Source organism: Anabrus simplex, chromosome 13 (genome assembly GCF_040414725.1).
Source record: "Anabrus simplex isolate iqAnaSimp1 chromosome 13, ASM4041472v1, whole genome shotgun sequence".
In the NCBI taxonomy this organism is placed as follows: Eukaryota; Metazoa; Arthropoda; class Insecta; order Orthoptera; family Tettigoniidae; genus Anabrus; species Anabrus simplex.
Genome location: NC_090277.1, coordinates 80,598,647 through 80,619,261, shown reverse-complemented (window position 1 = coordinate 80,619,261; position 20,615 = coordinate 80,598,647). Strand labels below are relative to the sequence as shown.

The window sequence follows — 20,615 nt, the reverse complement described above, 5'->3', positions numbered from 1 at the left end:
TCGGTAGGTCGTTTCATCCATATGCCATCTCTGTGTATTGGTCCAAATATTTCCTGAGAATTTTACGTTCTATTTTTTCTGTCCCTATGATGCCTGATGCTCTGATTGTGGTCGTTTCTGGCGCATACAATGCTTCTGGCAATACGACTGTGTTGAGTGTCTTAAGTTTGGCCTGTCTTGATATGCTTTTCTTATTATAATGTGACCATGTGAGTTTGTATGCTTTCTGGAGTTTTTCCGTTCGTTCTATGATAGACGCCTTGTTTGATCCTCCTATTTGTATGCATTCCCCCAAATATTTAATTTTTTTTTAATTCTTTTTACGGATCCATATACAATATGCATGGCGTTCACATTATTGTTCTGTCGTTCCACGTATTGGGTCTTCTCGTAAGATATCTGTAGACCTGTTTTAGCAGCTATTTCATGCAAGCGTTCCAGTGCTTCCTTTGCCTCCTGTGTATTATTGCTGAGTATGGCTATGTCATCTGCAAATGCCAGACATTTTATGACGGTATTTGTTTCACGTGTTCTTCCCAGCTGTATTCCTTTAACTTGTTCCTCCCACTGCTTGATAATTTTGTCTAACACCATGTTGAACAAGATTGGTGAGAGCCCGTCTCCTTGTGGGACGCCGGTGTGTATCTGGAAGGGTTCCGAAATTTCTCCCATGAACTTGACCTTGGAGGTGGTGTCTGTAAGCGTCTGTTGTATAAGTGCTCTGGTTTTTCTGTCAATGCCATATTCTTCCAGGACGTCAAAGAGCGTCTGTCTGTCTATAGAGTCGTACGCTTTTTTAAATTATTATTTATTTATTTACAGTATTTATTTATTTATTTATTTATTTATTTATTTATTTATTTATTTATTTATTTATTTATTTATTTATTTATTTATTATTCGCTAATCGGTCAGCTAGGGACAACGATAAGTTCCATTATATATTCTGGCGTTTACTCAGTTTTCGATTGACCCAGTAGGTGTTCACGACCTCGAACACGGCGTTCATCCGACCACTTTGCAACAGTTGTCCACTTCACATCCCGGAAAGTTCCAAAAGTCACGATGCTTGTTCTGGAAAGGCCTCTTATGTGCACGTCATCTGGTCGTACTTCGAGGTGTTTCTTGACGTGAACATAGCAGGGAACTATTGTTTTTGAGTCGAAATTCTTAAAAATGCGTTTTCTTCATCCAGAGTCGTCCATCAGTCGTAGGTGAACGTAGAAGCGAGCCCTGCGTTTGCGAATTGAGTCCGTGATCTCTATCTTACAGTAGACTTCTTGTAGTTTGGACCAAGAATGCTGTAGATAATCTTTCTCCCTTTTAGCTCTATTACTATTATTATTATTATTATTATTATTATTATTATTATTATTATTATTATTATTATTAATGTAATCACTAGGCCGTATGACATCTGTTCATGGACCGCATAAACTTAAATGTCAGTGATTTATCTCCACCATTGTGTACGAAGTCCATCACTATTGTTCCCATTGCAGATGACAACAAATACTTCAGTTAAGTTCCAGTATTCACGGAATATAAAATATCTCGCCATTTCCCTCAATGAGAGAATAACTTCATGCACTGTATTGATTGTATTTCAAATGACAAAAGAAACAGCACTTCAACAGTCTCATATAAGCGGTATTGTGGAGATTTTCTCTTAAATACGTGAAAAGCTTGTATGAATGTTACAGCGAATGAGAGGAAAGTATGAAGTAGAGCTGCTGTTAGGTAATGTAGATAGAGAATATTAATAATTAACAAAATAACAATGATAATGCTATTTTATTCCATTAATGTAGGCAGCTTCTAGATAATGTATACAGTCCTATTAACTCTAAAATTATGTGTCTACGTTGTGGTTAAATGTAAGAGAGGGCCGTGAATCCTAACTTCGCCACAAAGGCATAAAATAAATAAATAAGTAAATACATAAAAAGTCGTAACTAAAAGTTTGGGAAATGGTTCGAACTTCTGAAAGCCTCCTGTAAGTGTTCGCTTATTGCCAGACAACACAAATATCCATCAGACTTACGGCCTTGTCCCAAAGCCTCCTGAAAACAAGTATAACCACCATCGTACAGTTGATAAACGCATTCACTTCATTGTGTGATCAAATAATGGCACAGTCGATTGGCAAATAAGAATTCATTTATTCACATCTACAGCAGTTGAATATGCGTGTCCATAACATATCTCACTAAAAGGGAAATTACTTTGCTTGGAGCAGTTATTTAGACACGATTTGAGATCCCTCATGTGAAAAAATAAAAACATTTTAAACGGGAAAACAAAGATCAAAGGTCAATTGAAGTATCGATCCCCAAACAGACAACTGGTAAGAGGGATGCGGTAATCTTTATTGGGCGTAGTAAGTAGGAATTATATTTGGTAACGTTCTGAATCTTTTGCATTACAGGACATAAGTGATACCAACTGGTGATGTTGGGAAGCCGACGAAAGGATGAAAAATACGTATTAATAATGATAGTAATAATGCTTGTAATAACACGTTCCATTCAGTGATTTTGTGAAAGTCTAGGGTAGCGAGAAATTGCAGGTTCTCTCGCGTGCCTTGTAAACCACTTTTGAAATACCGACCCGTGTGCCTGGCATCGGATCTCTTATCCTAACGGTCCTACACGGAAGCAGTCAGATCAAGTACTAAATTAACAGACGTAAATGAAATTAGAATGAATGGAGAACCAATCAATAAAATACTTGGTGAGTCGATTCCATATGAATAATTCCGAGAGGAAATAATAATAATAATAATAATAATAATAATAATAATAATAATAATAATAATAATAATAATAATAATAATAATAATAATAATAATAATAATAATAATAATAATTTAGAGTATTTTATTACTTTTGCGCTCTACTAACTACCTTTAGGATTTTCGGAGACGGTTATGTGCGAGAATTTTATTCCACAGGATTAAATGTACCGACGTGAGGCTGGCGTATTTGAGAGCCTTTAAATATCTCCGGATTGAGGCAGGTTCCAACCGCCAATTTGAAATCAGAAGGCCAGTGTTCTACTGTGTGACCTGCCCAGCACTGACTCGTGCACGATTAGTCAGGAATAATTCACAAAAATTCAAGTACCACACGGAAACTATATTGCTGCATGGCTAACTGGATAGGATGTTGGCCTTTGGTCCAAGAGGACCCTGATTCGATTGCAAGCCGTGTCGAGGATTGTAACCTTAATTGGGTATTTCCACCGGTCGGAGACTGAGTGTTTGTGCCGTCTCCAGTATTAGATTTAATTCTAGGTAAGGCCTCATCCCAACAGACATGCAGGTTGCTTATGAATATCAATTCCTCGGAGGCTAAATGTCATTATTCCTATTCTTATTATTATTACTATTATTATTATTATTATTATTATTATTATTATTATTATTATTATTATTATTATTCACTGGGGCTATCGAGAGCCACCTTAAGTCTCTTTACATTTGGCAGTGAACTTTTCTTTCTTATGAGCCCAGAATTCCTTCATTCTTTTTGCGTGGATCTGCTTGCGTTCCTCTGTCCAAGGGACACCGTGTCCAGCTCCATGGCTAAATGATGATGATGATGATGATGATGATGATGATTATTATTATTATTATTATTATTATTATTATTATTATTATTAACTCAGTGCTATCTACTCGTATCTTAATTTTTTTACGCTTTAGTAAGAACTGTACATTTCTGAGACGACATACACACATAACTGACCTAAGTAATATCAATCCATAATGCACATAGCCCCTACTCTTAAATGCGATAGTTTTGAAATGTTCTGTTCCTCTTTACAGGAGTTATACTTCGGGGTGACTACCTAATTCCCAAGCAAAATAACCGTATGTCATTTAGAAAGGGGTGATGGTGTTTTATTCTCATAAGTAGAACGTAGAAGTTCAGGCTAAAGTTTTAGCAGGAATAAGGAAGCAAATAAGCACTTAAAAAGTTGGCGTGTTCGAATCCGGCTCAGTTCGGTGGGTACTCAAGAACGTCAGCCTCGTGAGGGTAGATTTATTGGCACATGAAATAAGTCCTGTGGGTGTTAAAGTTCCCTTCTATTTACTCTGATTGGCGTGCCTGGCAGCTGGGGTCATCCACGGATACAGACATCCTACTCTTGTTACCCTGACAGCGTTTCTGGTAAACCTAACGCAGGAAGGCTGGAAGGCATTGAATGGAAAGGGCCTTGAAGTTGATCGTTAGAAATATCTGTACCATATATAGTATTATTTCAGTTGTATAGATCCCTTTTACGGCGCTCACAAGAAACCGATCGTAGCAAATGAGCATTCAAAAGAAAGAGAATAGACATTAGCAGTGACGAATTCCACTCTCATTTCATAAATATCGACAATTTCTTTTAAAAAATGAGTTTAAAAAATTGTACGAAGTGTGCGATTTGCAAATACTGTTGCTGTAGGAAAATACGCCCCCATCATTGCTGTCCACTTCACATTTTGGCCGCCGGGACGCTTGTTTTATGTCATTATAACGTGCTGTAAAGAAAAGAATGATAGTAACACCAAAAACTACTTCCGGAACATTTGTCAGTATAATAATGCACTTGCATTTGCTTTCGTTCAAGTGGATACCATACATTTTAAAAAAAATCAAAGATTACGTAAGTGGTAAGTAAGACTGTCTAATATTGTACTGATTTGTGTTCACCAGTAGTTCACCAGGGGGCCACTCTACCACATACTTTATAAACATGCGAGATTTCTCGCACGGGTTCCCTAGTCAGTTTTGAAATCTCTCCGTCCATGTGATCAGCGATATCTGTGTTAACAATGTTACAGTTACCCCCTGTCGGTGGGGGAGACAGAGGAAGATTACACCCACGGTATCCCCTGCCCGTCGTAAGAACCGACTAAAAGGGGCGACCCAGGGATGATTACAATAGAACCATGAAAGTACTGTACTTGTTAGTACCACTACGTGCGGTACACCATGAGTCGAGGTTACTTGCGACTAGTACCACCTTGCGAGGAAAACCATGGGTCTACGTTATATAGGAACAGTACCATTACGCGAGGAACACTACGGGTCTGGGCGTTGTTTGTGATAAGTGCCATCGTGTGCATTCCACTGGTCACTTGCACTGTGTTCAGAGTGGGTCTGCGTTACCTATGAGTAGTACCATTATGTGAGAAACACGACGGGTTTGACTGCCGCGCGGGATTAGTACCGCTATGTTCGGCTCCATGGCTAAATGGTTAGCGTGCTGGCCTTTGTTCACAGGAGTCCCGGGTTCGATTCCCGGTAATTTTAACCATAACTGGTTAATTCCGCTGGCACGGGGTCTGGGTGTATGTGTCGTCTTCATCATCATTTCATCCACATCACGACGCGCAGCTCACATAAGGGCGTCAAATCAAAAAGCTTACATCTGGGAGCTGAACTGGTCCTCGGACATTCCCGGCACTAAAAGCCATACGCCATTTCAGTACCACTATGTGAGCAATACCATGGCTATACGTGGCCTGTGATTGGTTCCGCTTGTGAGGAACACCGTGGTTCTGCTTTACCAGTCATTACTATTACGAGGGGCAGGTGACCTAGATTTTGGACCTCTTTGGACAACAAGCATCATCTCTGAAAATAAGGAATCGTGAATTGGATCCACTGATTGTTTTGGACTCATGGTCATTTTTCCATCATCATTCGTTCTAGATTCCAGCCACTGGATACATTTTGAAGTTTTAATTATCGTGCGATTTCGTTGCATCTCATAGGCCACCTTTAGAGGCCGATGACCAACAATTACAGGTTATATGTACCTGACTGACATGGACGTTGAATTTCATGGTGTAGTGAGGGCATCCGACCATAATAATATGACATCATTTCACCCCATTTCATCCCCAACCCCGTGGCTCAGGGGTAGACACATTTTCCTTAACAATCTATAAGATGTAATTAAAGAAGTGCAATGAGTAGTCTACCGAAAAAACAAAAAATCTCCCGAAATTTCTTCTAATAAAAATTTCAGGAAAATGATTAATAATAATAATAATAATAATAATAATAATAATAATAATAATAATAATAATAATAATAATAATAATAATAATAATTAGTGGTGCATAATATTTGTGCCGAAAAAACTCTTTCCTCGTCTCAATGCATGACGTTTGATTGGTATAACATCACTCGTTAGGTACTTCTCCGCATTAATTTTAGGCTCCAATTGCGTCATCTCTCCCCTCTCATTGAACTCAAAACTCGCGTTTGACTGCATCATTCGAAGAGAAAACACCGACCCGCATATAGAATACAAAATCTGCATCTTGCTACGACTTCAAAATTGGCATACAATTTCAATGCCTGACGAATAACTACATCTACAGGAAAATTGGGAAGAAAGGGAAGAAGAATAGGAAGAATAAGAATAGCAATAAGAAAAATAAGTATAGAGTGGCCAGTGAGTACGATTGAGTGAAATTTTATATTTTTGTCACAATAACTTGAAATGACTATTGCATTCTTTAATTGAATTAGGTATTGTAACGTTTCAGTGCTCAAGAAACTACCGAAATTTTCATTAAAACTCCCGAAAAATTTACGTACAGTCTACCGATTTTTTATTTCTAGACCTGGCAACACTGAGTCTACCAATGCATAAAACAAAAACGTTAAGCTTTGATTTTAAAAATATTGCGGCTTGTATTTTTTTTTAATTGCTCAATTATCAAACGTTTAAAGTTTTTGACATATGCCTTTTAATGCGATACAAGAATGATATAAAATGGTCTGAAGATTCTGGAAAGAAAGACTTAAGAAGAGTCAAGTTGATGTGAAGTTCTACGCCCTACGACCTACGACGACTTGGTAAAAAAAAAATGAAATGTCGTATGGCTTTTAGTGCCGGGATATCCCAGGACGGGTTCGGCTCGCCAGGTGCAGGTCTTTCTATTTGACTCCCGTAGGCGACCTGCGCGTCGTGATGAGGATGAAATGATGATGAAGACAACACATACACCCAGCCCCCGTGCCGTTGGAATTAACCAATTAAGGTTAAAATCCCCGACCCGGCCGGGAATCGAACCCGGTACCCTCTGAACCGAAGGCCAGTACGCTGACCTTTCAGCCAACGAGTCGGACGAAAGTAGAAATAATATTAGTATTGAGTTACTTGCAAGGAAAAAATATATATAATAAACTACATATAGGCTACAGTACTGGTCAAAAGTTTAGGACCACATGAAGAAATCACGAAATGTCATCTAAAACCTAAAATTGTGCCACTAGACCTCTGTAATTTTCTTTCTGAGTTCTCACGTCTAGTATGATATTTGTCACATGATTTCATTGAGTTAGTCGTTAAATTCTTGGAAGGTCAGCCCAAAAAAATAAAAAATAAAATTTAATATAATGTACTGTACACTCTAATTGGTTGCAAGTATCACCACCAAGACTTTCTGTAGACTTAGCAATATGTGGGGGCCATTTTAGTGTAAATATAAAAATTCAGAAAATATGCGGCACCGTTATTTTTGCGTGTTATACTTTTTTCGAAACAGGGACAAAATGGTTGATTTTTCTTTGCCTTTGTCATGTATGGCCCAAAGTCTTAGGACGAGTTATCGACGTCAAACTTATCATTTGCACTCTGTGGATGGCATTCAAGAACACATTTCTGATGCCGATAGCTCACACTGAGACCTAAGACAAGTAGGCCTACAAGGAAAGATTGACCACCTTAGCATTGGTTTGAAAAAAAAAAACGCACCAAAATCGGTGCCGCATATTTTTGCAATTTTTAAATTTATACCAAAATGATCCCCAAATATTGCTAAGTCCATAACAAAATCTTGGCGGGGATACTTGAAATAATTAAAAATTAAATTAAATAATTAAAAATGTATAACTTCTACAATACTTGGCGTAACTCAATGAAATCAGGCGACATACATCCTATTAGATCCGAGAGCTGAGGGAAAAAAATACAGAGGTCTAGTAGCACAACAATTTTAGGTTCGAGATGACATTTCATTATTTTTTTTAAGTGGTCCTAAACTTTTGACCGGTACTGTAATGTAAATATGAACTTCCGTATTATATAATGTAAAGAAATGATATTATTGTAGGCTTACTTGTAAAAAGTTGGTTAGAATATTGATAATCACTTATCAGTTATGTTTAGTTTATCGGTAAACACAAAACCCATTATCATAACGACAATCGATATACGATGACCGATTCAGTGCATCATAATATAACAGTCGTGGGCAGACCATATATTCCTTTCTAGAGAAGGCTAATATAGACACGTGTATATAACAGGACAGAACTAAACTCATTCGGCTTTGTAACTGGCCCTTCTTTCTCTTCGTACGATCCCAGGTCTATATTTTGACATGTTAAAACGCATTTTGAAGGAAAATGCTCGAATAGAATGAGGCATTCAATTCCTTCACAAACCTAATTGTACCGGTATAGGCCTTAAACTTTTAAAACAGCTTTCACACTCTCTTCACACACATACGGGGCTGTCAACTGCAAACGTACAACAGGCATATGAAAAATAATAGCCTTCGCAAACGAAGACTACAAACCGTATTTTTTGAGTTTCATTTCCAATCCTTGTAGTATAATATTTTAAACTTTCTGAAGACAATAACTACCTCGCTTTCCACGTTGTGGCCGTAACAGAAGGTTCGATTAGAACGGGATGAAAATTCTAATCACAGAACAAATTAGAGAAAATTAAATCCACGCCTAAAATTGTGTATTAAGTGGACGTCGCGCAGTCTTCATATTCCCGTGTGATATTAATTTATTTACTCCATCATACAGACAAAAAGTAATGCAATAAATCATACCGCGCCGAAGCTGCAAGGAGGCTCTGAAACAGCCGTTTTATTTCCAAAGCCCCCTGTACCGATCGTCAATCAGGAAGCACGTCCGGTAATTGCCTCTCCATATTCCGCACACAGAGCGGCTATGTGAATTGTCTGAAGGTCATTCCCTTATTTCCTTCAATTCAGGACCGACCACACCGTGTGTACTTGCTGTACCATTCAGGAAAACTCAGAAAATAACCAGTAATGAGAAAACAAAAAAAGATGAAATCTACAAACCAAATCCCTGAAAATGAATCAGTGGTAGAGTGTTAGCCTCTAAGATACCGGATTCAAACCCAGCAGAGTCAGATGTTTGAAAGGCGGAAGAAAAGTACATTCAAGACTCTGTGCCGACAGATGTTGGCTTGTTAAAGTTCTCTGGTGTCACATTTGGTTTTTACCCGACAAAATTCATTAAAACTCAGCCGTAGACGCCCAACAGAGATTCCGTTTTCTTGACGAGCAAGCAGCCAGATGACGTCAAACTAAAATGTCTGCACACGGTATCTGCGGCCATACGATCATTTATTATTATTATTATTATTATTATTATTATTATTATTATTATTATTATTTATAAAACAACAACAACATAAGGAAGACATACTCAACATTTCAGAAGCAGAGCTGCTTGTTAAAATTTGTTTAGAGATCCTACAAAAACTGTAACTCTCAAACAAACAAACAAACAAAAAGAAGAACACTTAATCTTCAAACTTTCAGCTAATTATGTTAGCAAAATATTTATTCCGGGCTGAGTGGCTCAGACGGTTGAGGCGTAAAAGTACTCCTGCGGGACAAAATTCCGGCACCTTGGCGTCTCCAAAAACCGTCAAAAGTAGTAAGTAGGACGTAAGAAACAATATTATTATTATTATTATTATTATTATTATTATTATTATTTAAAAATGTAGGCCTATACCTTCTGGATATAGGAACACGAAGAGTTCAGCAAGAAGGCACTTAATTACCTCTAGGCTACCAGTACTCAGCTAGTGGAAGAGCTTTTTGTCCTTACACTTTCAGACTAAATAAGTTAATGGTTAAGCGCAAGAGACGGCCAAGAGCTCTAACTTCGTCACTTTATAAAGACACAAATAAGTGCGGCAAAAAGCTTTATGCAACTCCGGATATAACACTGTATTCTCACGTCATTTGAGCCTGATTTCAAGGAACAGTTCATCAAAAACTCAACGATCTCATTGCCAATGTTTCGACCGGATAGTAACGTGGCTTAACAATGTAGGCCTATTACAGATTTTTTCAGGTAATACAAATGAATAATACTTATTATTAAATTAAGGTTTTGTTAAATATTTGAATGTCAGTATTTCGTATCAAGGTATAGGCTACTTATTTCTGTCGACCCCGCTGTGAAGGGTTAGAATATTTACTTTTACCTGGAGGTCAAGGGTTCGATTTCCACTCAGCCTAAGTGACAACAATTGAGGAGCTATCTGACGGTGAGATAGCTTCGCACTGAAAACGCATGACGTTGTAATCTTCAGGTCTTTGGGCTGAGCAGCGGTCGCTTGGTTGGCCAAAGTCCGCCAGCGCTGTGGATTTATTTTTATAATACTGTGTTACGAATATTGTAACATTAAGTCTGTGGTTTGCATTTCTACAAAGTTTTAATTTTCCTATCCCTACACCTTACCTCACTTCTACACTGGATAAAAATACTTTCAATTGTATCAGTACAGGTATTTTAAAACAGCAGTTAATTTGAAAACAAAGGGCACAATTTATAGAAAGCGGTATGAAAAGGGATATAAAAGTGTGAAAAAGATTTGAAAACAATAATTACTATTAAGGATATAACAGGCCTATTGCATGGATTCAGTTGGCTAACAACGTCAACCGGGGAGCACGTTTTGTTAAATGACTCTCCATAATTCTGCTCGCAGAGTGGCATTGCGAGTTATCTGAAGGTCATTCTGTTATTTCTTTCAATTCACTACAGGTCTAACCATTAAAATACAGGCTTAACAGGCTTATTACTTGTTATAGATCATACAAGAGATCTTATGAGAATTGGCTGGGTTAATATATTGTATTTCATCTGCTATAGCCGTCAGTTATCGACTACTGTCCACGTCCCGCAGATGCATTAGCGTATTAAATCTCTTTTTGCATATCTAGGTACTGTATATTAGCGTAAAATACTTCATCAGTACCATAAATATCACAAATAAATCAACACTTTGCTAGATATTGTAATAATTATGTTACTAATAACGTAAGTTATTCACTACAATTTAAAAGCCAGATATTGCTTGCAATCGAAAAGAAGTATATTAGTACGTTAGATGAAAGATCCTTAACTGTTTAATTACATTATCATTATTCTGGAATAATTTACTTTGTATGAGTTGGTAATAATATTTCATTCATCCATATATCATTGCATGACCCAATAAATTTATTTACTCCCACCCGACAGGAAATAAACAATAATCCAAAGACATGGAATATAGGACGTTTCATTTCCAAAGCCCCTTGTAGTGATCATCAACCCGGAAGCATGTTCCGTAATTGACTCCTCATGTGTGTAAATACTCTGTGCGCAGATTGGCTGCGTGAAGCGTCTAAAGATCATCCCTACCATTTCAAAGTAGGCCTAATAATAATTTAACGCATTAAAGATATAACAAGCCTATTACTATATTAAGGACCGCACAAGACTGTTAACCGGCTACTGTTCATGCACTACAGATCCACTAGCCTATGAAATCCTTTCTGTACCTCTGTATTTTAACGCAACATACGTTATCGCTATCATAAAGACCACAAACAAAATTACGCTTTGCAATATGGGCTATGTAAATAATTATGGTATTAACTAACTTGTTCACTAAGGTTCAAAGACCATAAATAATTTCCGATTGAGTAATATACTGGTAAATTAAAGTCTCTAAATCAGTTTGATACATCATTTTGTGAATAATGGAAGGTTTTTAAAAATAATTCATTCATCCATCGATCACTGAAGTAAGATAGTAAATGTAGCTATTTATTCCACCTAACAGGGAAAAAGTGAACTATACAACTCCAAAGCCCCTGTACCGATCATCAATCAGGAAGCACGTTCGGTACAAGAGGGTAACTGAGTCTTCGTGCGTCTAAATATTCCGTACACAGAATTTTGCCGATATTTCTAATGCTCAGAATGTGCATTGCTGACTGTTTCAGTGACAACAGGAAAGTATAGCAGGGCCTAACATAATTCTAATCAAATTAGTTATAATAGGCCTAATTACTAGTTTTTCCTTCAATTATTATTCTAACGCCGTAGCCGATGCGTTTATCGCCAATGTAGAGTTTAATAATAGAATAATAAGGTTTTCAATGTAAAACATTCGATCCTAGTGTAGTATCGTGTGCAGATATTACTGAATACTTTGTAGACTTCAAATGAAGTATTTTATATACATTCCAGAGAAAGTTAAGTATATGATTCAAAAGTTATTCGACTATTTCCATCAATTCAGGGCCAGTGTAAAAATAATTTAACGTATAAAATATAGGCCTATAAGAGAGTTAACTTATTTCTATATTACAGATCATACACGAGGTCTAATAAGAATAGGGTGACTTATTATACGGTACTGTATCTTTTATTGCCAACAGTAATCGGGCCGCAGGTGGGCTAACCTATGAAATACCCTTTTACAAAATTTGTTCTCGGAACCATAAAGATCGCAAACGAAATTAAAACTAGGCCTACAAATAGAATAATTATGGTATGAGTAACTTGTTCCTGAAATTAATACATCCCATTGAACGATACAGGGGCTGCCTGGTCGAGGCGGTAAAGGCGTGCTCGGTTCGCCCGGAAGGACGTGGGTTCGAATCCCCGTCAGGAAGTCGTAAAATTTAAGAAATGAGATTTCCCCTTCCGGAGCTGCATATGGCCCTGAGGTTCACTCAGCTTACACCAAAAATGAGTACCAGGTTAATTCCTGGGGGCAAAGGCGGCCGGGCGTAGAGCTAACCACTCTACCCCATCAAGTGACGAGGTTACGGATAGTGGAAGCCTTTACCTTCCACCCCTCCAAGGGCCTTCATGGCTTGTAGGGAGATTACTTTGCTTTGCTTTGCATTGAATGATACGGTCTACGTCAATTATTTTGATGATCATTTCAAGCCTACATGATGCTATAAACAATTTGCAAATTCTATGTAGGAGTTAGTAGGCTATAATAATATTTAATACTGTAAGTCTATCGATCACTGTGCGCGTAAACAGAAAAGAGCTTCTGTGATTATTCTTCCTTTCTGGAGTGTAGCAGTCCTTTCTTATGAGGAAATATTACGAACAGTCTCGGAAATATTCCTTCACAATTGAAAGGAATTCTCATCAGACGATCTCGGTATTACACGAAGTTTAGAATAGCTTATAATTCTCTCCATAGGTGCGATCCTAGTATAGTATCGTCTGCAGATATTACTGAATACTTTGAAGACTACAAATGAAGTATTTTATAGACATTCCAGAGAAAGTTAAGCATATAATTTGATCGAAACCTTTAGTGATGCGAGGAGCAATATTATTTATTATTACAATACACTGTGGTGTAATAAATTCATTATAATATGTCGTACAATTAAACGGTGGTTCGTGGGAAACACCATAGGGATCTTAGGACGAATAGATTCGAAGAAATCTCATAGAGTGGATAGTGAATTGTAATTTTGATGTCCTATTCTCTGCTATCGGGGAAACATTTTGCTACGTAATTCCGAAATATTCCTTCATTTTGCCGATATCTCTAATGCTCAGAATGTGCATTGCTGACTGTCACAGTGACAACAGGAAATTATAGCAGAGCCTAACATAATTCTAATCAAATTAGTTATAATAGGCCTAATTACTAGTTTTTCCTTCAATTATTATTCTAACGCTGTAGCCGATGCGTTTATCGCCAATGTAGAGTTTAATAATAGAATAATAACGTTTTCAATGTAAAACATTCGAGTCGGTAATGATTCGATGACCGTGATAAATCTGATCTCACAGAACAATATAGTAAGGTTAATATTTTTAATGTTTGGATGTGTTTGTAATTAGATATATATTTTCTTTAACTAATCAAATTTTGTTAACTGTTGAAAATAACGTATAAACAGTGGAACTTCAGAAAGCAAAGGATACTTTGAACTTATTATGACAAACTCTCCTGGATTCAAGCTGAAAAATCGAAGAAACTTGCACATAACCACACTAATATTTCGACTACTGAACTAATGTACACCTGAATACCCATCCTCAGATTTTAGCTGTCTCTTCTCCTTCCACGGGCATAAAACCAGCTCGACTTCTACATTTATCATACCCTTTATTCAGTGTGCAGTATATAACCGCTCCTTCCAGATGTCTGGCGCAGGACTACAGTATGCAATATTCTCCCTGTCAATATCCGAAATAGCACTTCAATAGCCTCATTTAAGCGTTCTTGTAGAGATTTACTCTTAAATCCGTAAACAAGTTTGTATGATTTTTAGAGCGAGTGGCAATGTGTATGATCATTAGGTTAGAAAATACTGATCATCATTAGCATTATGCTACTACCAGTGTTTGTAATTGTAGATAAATCGTAGGCCTATTATGTACTCAATTTGAAATTATTTTTCTACGTGTAGGCCTTAAGTGTACGAGAAAGCTGGGAGCCCTAACTTCGCCACTTAAAGAGGCATGAAAAATAAATAAATAAATAAATAAATAAATAAATAAATAAATAAATAAATAAATAAATAAATAAATAAATTTATTAATTAAATTAAATTAAATTAAACAAATATTCCCATCTGTTCTTCAAATTAAGATCAATGATCTGCCTTCTCTACGGTTCCCTTAATTAAATAAATTTAAATTAAAATAAAAAAAGATTTATTGATATTATCAAACTGTGTGCTACGGCGTTAAAATAATAATTGAAGTGAGGAAGTTCCAGGTATAAGTACTAGGCCTTCTTTTCGGACCGAGAAGAAACAGTTTCAGATGCTTAACTTAATTATTTAAGAAATTTCGTTTGAATGAGCGAGAATCGGTACTCGTTTATAGAAATATACTGATGCATTCAATCAAAATCATCAGTCACTACTTTAATGGCAAATTAAATTATTTTATTTTAATTCATTAAAACAATTAGTTTTTCGGCATTATTTTCTGGCTGAGACTGTCATCTTGCAACTTCTATATTTATTTAAGGCAAAATATTCCTTCATTTCAACGATAGACTATTTTTAGTGCAGAAGAGACATAATTATATTTGTATTATATATTATCACAAACTGTTCCAGTTGCAACACTGTGAAATAGTAATATTATTTGAAAATCGAATCTCACTGAATAAGGGACAAACTTTAGATTTTGAATGGCAAGATTTGTTTGAAATTCAACATACTTTCTTCATTAGCATTGCATTCCTTCGCCTAGCGAAATTTAATAATCATATCACTACCAACTGGTAATATTATTGTAACCAACTTGTTAGGAAGTCAGTTATAACGGTAGAGATACCGTACGTACACATAAAACGAATCTGCTCCATGCAGAAGATGTATAAAAATATAGTTATTTCACGAATCTAGCTCAAAATCTAAGACAGCATTTTGTGTCACAGAATAATTTAATTTTCCATTAATGCAATAACTGATGATTTTGATTGTGGGCTCGATTCCCCGTCTGGAAGTCGAAAAAAAATTTAAGAATCGAGATTTCCACTTCCAGAGGTGCATATGGTCCTGAGGTTTCCTCAGCCTACACCAAAAATGAGTACCAGGTTAATTTTAGCCGGGCTGAGTGGCTCAGACGGTTAAGGCGCTGGCCTTCTAACCCCAACTTGGCAGGTTCGATCCTGGCTCACTCCGGTGGTGTTTGAAGGTGCTCAAATACGACAGCCCCGTGTCGGTAGATTTACTGGCACGTGAAAGAACTCCTACGGGACTAAATTTCGGCACCTCGGCGTCTCCGAAGACCGTAAAAGTAGTTAGTGGGACGTAAAGCAAATAACATTATTATTATTATTATTATTATTATTATTATTATTATTATTATTATTAATAATAATAATAATAATTCCTGGGGGCAAAGGCGACCGGGTGTAGGGCTAACCACTCTACCCCAACAAGTGCCGAGGTTACCGATAGTGGAAGACTTTACCTTCCACCCCTCCAAGGGCCTTCATGGAGATGACTTTCCTTTGCTTTGCTTTGATGATTTTGATTGAGTACATCAGTACACTTCTCCCAATTCTCGCTCAATCAATTGAAATTTCTTAAATAACTTAAGGACAGCATCTGAAACGATTCCTCTCGATTCGAAAAGAAGGCCTAGTACAGTACTTCTACCTCGAATTTCCTCTCTTCAATTATTATTTCAACACCGCAGCATGCACTTTCATAATATAAATAACGCATTTTTAATGCAAAACTTCAAAATCGCTAATGACCTGATGAACACGTGAAAATCGAATCTCACTGAGGAACAAATTATCTTCAGATTTTTAGTATCTGGATTTGTTTGCAATTCGAATACATTTTCTTAGTTCGCATAGCTTTTCTTGACCTGAGGAAATAACTCTTTCAGTCATCTTGTTATTGATTTACCGGAGGTGTCACAGAAATGAATCGTCCGATTTTTCTTAAAAAAATCTTAAAAAACAATTTCCTATGGCTCTACTGTATTTCAATAGCGCTGTAACAGACTCCTTTTCTTTAAATAACGTACTGAAAATTAATTCGTGAAGGATAAATATACTTAGTACGAGGATAGTTCGTCTTTTAGTCGTGAATTAATTAGGTACAACCAATTTAAAAGAAAGATATCTTACAACATTATTGAGAATGAGCTTCAAGGATATTTGACATGTAAACAGCATCATTTTCGATTGTATAATATGTTATTACTTCCCATTTTCGACCAATGCGATGTATTTTTTACGAATATAACAAATTAATTAAGTTTGAAACTATAACGCACTCAAACATGCTTGCCTTAGATATGCTATGTATTTACGGCATGACGCTCGAGTTTTCCCTACTACGTATAAACAATTATATTGCCTACAACTAGACGACATTTAACTACTCTTGTGTACCAGGAGCTTATGGAAGTCATCCCTGCTTATTTCTCTAGCAATTTTCGTCACCTTGATTTTTTACATCTCCATGATACTCTCTCAGTGTCCCTCCTAGAAATAACTGTCCACCGAACAACCACAAATCATCAATCATTCACTGTCACTCTTCCCAAAGACATGTAGGATGCTACATCGAAGAGTATAGGCTATTTAAAACCTCTTACCAGCAGTAAAGTGCTTCTAGCAAGGTACCTGTACCAGTGTAACGAATGATTGTGTGTGAAAATAATGTGATGAAATTATTGTACAGTTAAAAAAAACTATTGGGTTGATACGGGTACTAGTAATCAGTTAAAATCTGTAACTTTCAATATCAGTAATTTAATTAAAAATATCAGTATCTACCAATTAGAAGTATTTAATTTAAATCTAGTACTGCAAGAATTACTTACACTGTATTTAATATTTTTATTATTAGTATTTTTACTTTTGCATTTCTTTGAGTTGTATTGAAGTTAATATTTTTCAGATCTCTGTTCTGAAGGCAGTTCTTTTTTTGTGTGTGCGTAGGCTATATATTTATATTTTTGTGTTAAATATTAGTCTAGTGTTATTTGTGATTCTTAGTATTTTAAGTTTGTCAGTTTAATAGTATTAATTAGACAAATAATATGTGTGTGTGGTTTAAGAGAGAGCCAGGAGCCCTAACTTCGCCACAGATAATAAAGGCTTTTATCTGTCTATCTATCAAAGAACTGTCGGATATCTTCAAGAACTTGAGATAAAGTTCTATAAGACTCCATTTCAAATATCTAATTTACACTCTGCGGCCTTGTTTTAAAGGGGTACAAATTAATTCTTGACTGACAAGTTTATATAATTTTTCAATTTCGTTAATAGTTAAAATCCATTTCTTCTTTTCAGTATTTCTTTTTCTGGCCCTGATTGTCATATTTCAAAATTCAAATATCGAACACTTTTCTTACCTGTTCTTAGCAGCGGCCGCTCTGTCCCGTTGCCGTCTGTTTTTGAACCAGTTGCCGACCTGCGTTGGGGTGAGTCCTGTCGCTTGAGCCAGTTCGCGCTTCTTCGTGGGGTTGGGGTACGGATCCTGAAGGTACCATTCTCTCAGCAGACTACGGGTTCGTTCCTTGAAGCAGTGTGTCTTCTGTTCTCCGTCCCAGATGGTCCGCGGTAGTGGGAACTTCTTCCTCACCCGATATTTGTCCACAGGACCCAAAGGTCGCCCTCTCAACTTTTCAGCTTCTTGATAGTGAGCTTCTAACCACATCGCTTGCAATTTCCCGTGAGATTCTTTGGTAAATTTGTGATGTTCTAATATTGCATACATGTCTCGAAAATTGCCGCTATGGAAAGACACTATAGCCCGGGCGCGCAATACAGCTTCGTTCTTGTTCAATTCGCTAATATTCGGATGCGCTACCGGTAGGGACCATAAAAAACGCGCTAACCGTTCAATATCCCCACTTTCTTCCAGAGTTTCACACACAGCTGCCACTTGAGATACTGTAAAGTTTAATGTCGGTAACGCGAACATCGGGCTAGGAATTATGGGGGGTGGCGGTGGAGGAACTACGACAGGAACATTTGTGCCACCCCCAGGAGTGGTACTACCACCGCCTCCACCTGCAGCTGCATTAGCGGACGCCGCAGCTGCAACCGCCGCCGCTACATTTAGCGTCGTTACCCCGGTGGTTGGAATGGTTGGTAAACCTTGATGGTGCACGGCGGTTAAGCCACCTAACCCTAATGCCATCATTCGTTATAACTTACAATGTTGTTTCCTCGTATAAAAAAAAAGCACACTCACTTGTTTTTGTATATATACGCACTATTGCAGAAAGACAGGCGGTGGGTATGTCCAGTGCCACCAAGCCACACAAACGATCATGCCACTATCCGTGTCAAGACTTATCACCATGAAGCAGTGTCACTGTCTCTATAATCAACATCATCGGATCTTGCACATACATACAGGGACAAAATACACTCACACACAGCCTTCTTGCTTGCGCTATAACGTTACAGAAAGGCAGTAGGGAAGGCCTTGCCTTGGGAAGCGCTTGCTCGTACAAGCGGGAGGAGAGAGAGAGTGGGGTTTACAAAGGGGGCCGAGGTTGCCGCAACGAAACTCCTCCCTGATTGGCTGATCACAAACCGTGTTTCCATGGCAACGACGTCCATCAACGTCACAGCTGCCAATCACGATGCAGCTGAACAAAAGATAGAGACTAGAGGATAGGTTTCAGCTCTGTTTGGTCTTGCAACCCAACAAAAACTTTGGCTGGAATAATGGAGGGATCGTACCCCAGTATGAGCTAGGCGGAGTATCACGCTAGCAGGGCAGAGTGGGGCGGGGTGGGGGAATCGAGGGGAAGCAGAACATCCCGGCTAGGTTAGATACGACCATAACACACTGCTTGTATTGTTTGTGAACCAGATGTTAAAATATGCTCTTAAATAAAAGCCTGTCTTCCATCCTTCTACTAATTCACAAATGAACTGCAGGAAAAATAATCTGTCAAATCATTTCAAACAAATTAGCAACGTAAGTGAAAGACTTTTAAATATGTGTGAACACAGTAGATTCAAAATTAATAAACCATTAAACAGATGACTTTAAATTTAACTCCACCTACACTCTAGGATTATGACCTACTCTTAATAATAATAATAATAATAATAATAATAATAATAATAATAATAATAATAATAATAATAATAATAATAATAATCCTCTTTGACTACATTCTCGTGAGGTCATAGGTACGAACTATGTGCGACAAGTGGATTCGGCAAGTTTTACGGCTGGATGCCCTTCCTGACGCCCACCATATGGGTAGGAATGTATTCGCAATTGCATGTCTCTGTGGTAAAAAACAGTATGTGTAGGCCTACCGAGACAGAAATAAGTATGCAGTCCCCAAGCAAAAAACATTAATTAGACGCGGATAGAATCGTCAGGGAATGCAGCTCAGGATCCTCTTAAAAAGAGATCACTAACGCTGGCCATTCAAACAAGGAACCAAACGAAATAATAATGATAATAATAATAATAATAATAATAATAATAATAATAATAATAATAATAATAATAATAATAATAATAATAATAATGGAGCTCCGTGGCTCAGATGGCAGCGATACCGTGGTTCAAATCCTGGTCACTCCATGTGAGATTTGTGCTGGACAAAGCGGAGGAGGAACAGGTTTTTCTCCGGGTACTCCGGTTTTCCCTGTCATCTTTCATTCCAGCAACACTCTCCAACATCATTTCACAGCATTTATCAGTCATTAATAAATCACGTTGGGAGTGGCGACCCCATCGTAGATAACCTAAATATGATTCATTCATTACATCCCTCACTCCATCAAAGACGGCAAAAACAGGTTGTAGGTTATAATTTTTAATAATAATAATAATAATAATAATAATAATAATAATAATAATAATAATAATAATAATAATAATAATAATAACCGGGCTGAGTGACCTAGACGGTTAAGGCGCTGGCCTTCTGACCCCAACTTGGCAGGGTTCGATCCTGGCTCAGTCCGGTGGTATTTGAAGGTGCTCAAATACGTCAGCCTCGTGTCGGTAGATTTACTGGCACGTAAAAGAACTCCTG

The 20,615-nt window shown here is 37.3% G+C and overlaps 1 protein-coding gene across 1 annotated transcript in view; it reads right to left on the bottom strand.

Moving 5' to 3' along the window:
• LOC136885025 (homeobox protein SIX6-like) overlaps nt 1–18,742 on the bottom strand; it is a 290,109-nt gene extending 271,367 nt beyond the window's left edge. Inside the window, exon 1 of the mRNA XM_067157411.2 lies at nt 17,952–18,742. Within this exon, the coding sequence (XP_067013512.1) occupies nt 17,952–18,742 (791 nt within the window). The remainder of the gene's footprint in view (nt 1–17,951) is intronic.
• Between the last annotated feature and the right edge of the window lie 1,873 nt (nt 18,743–20,615).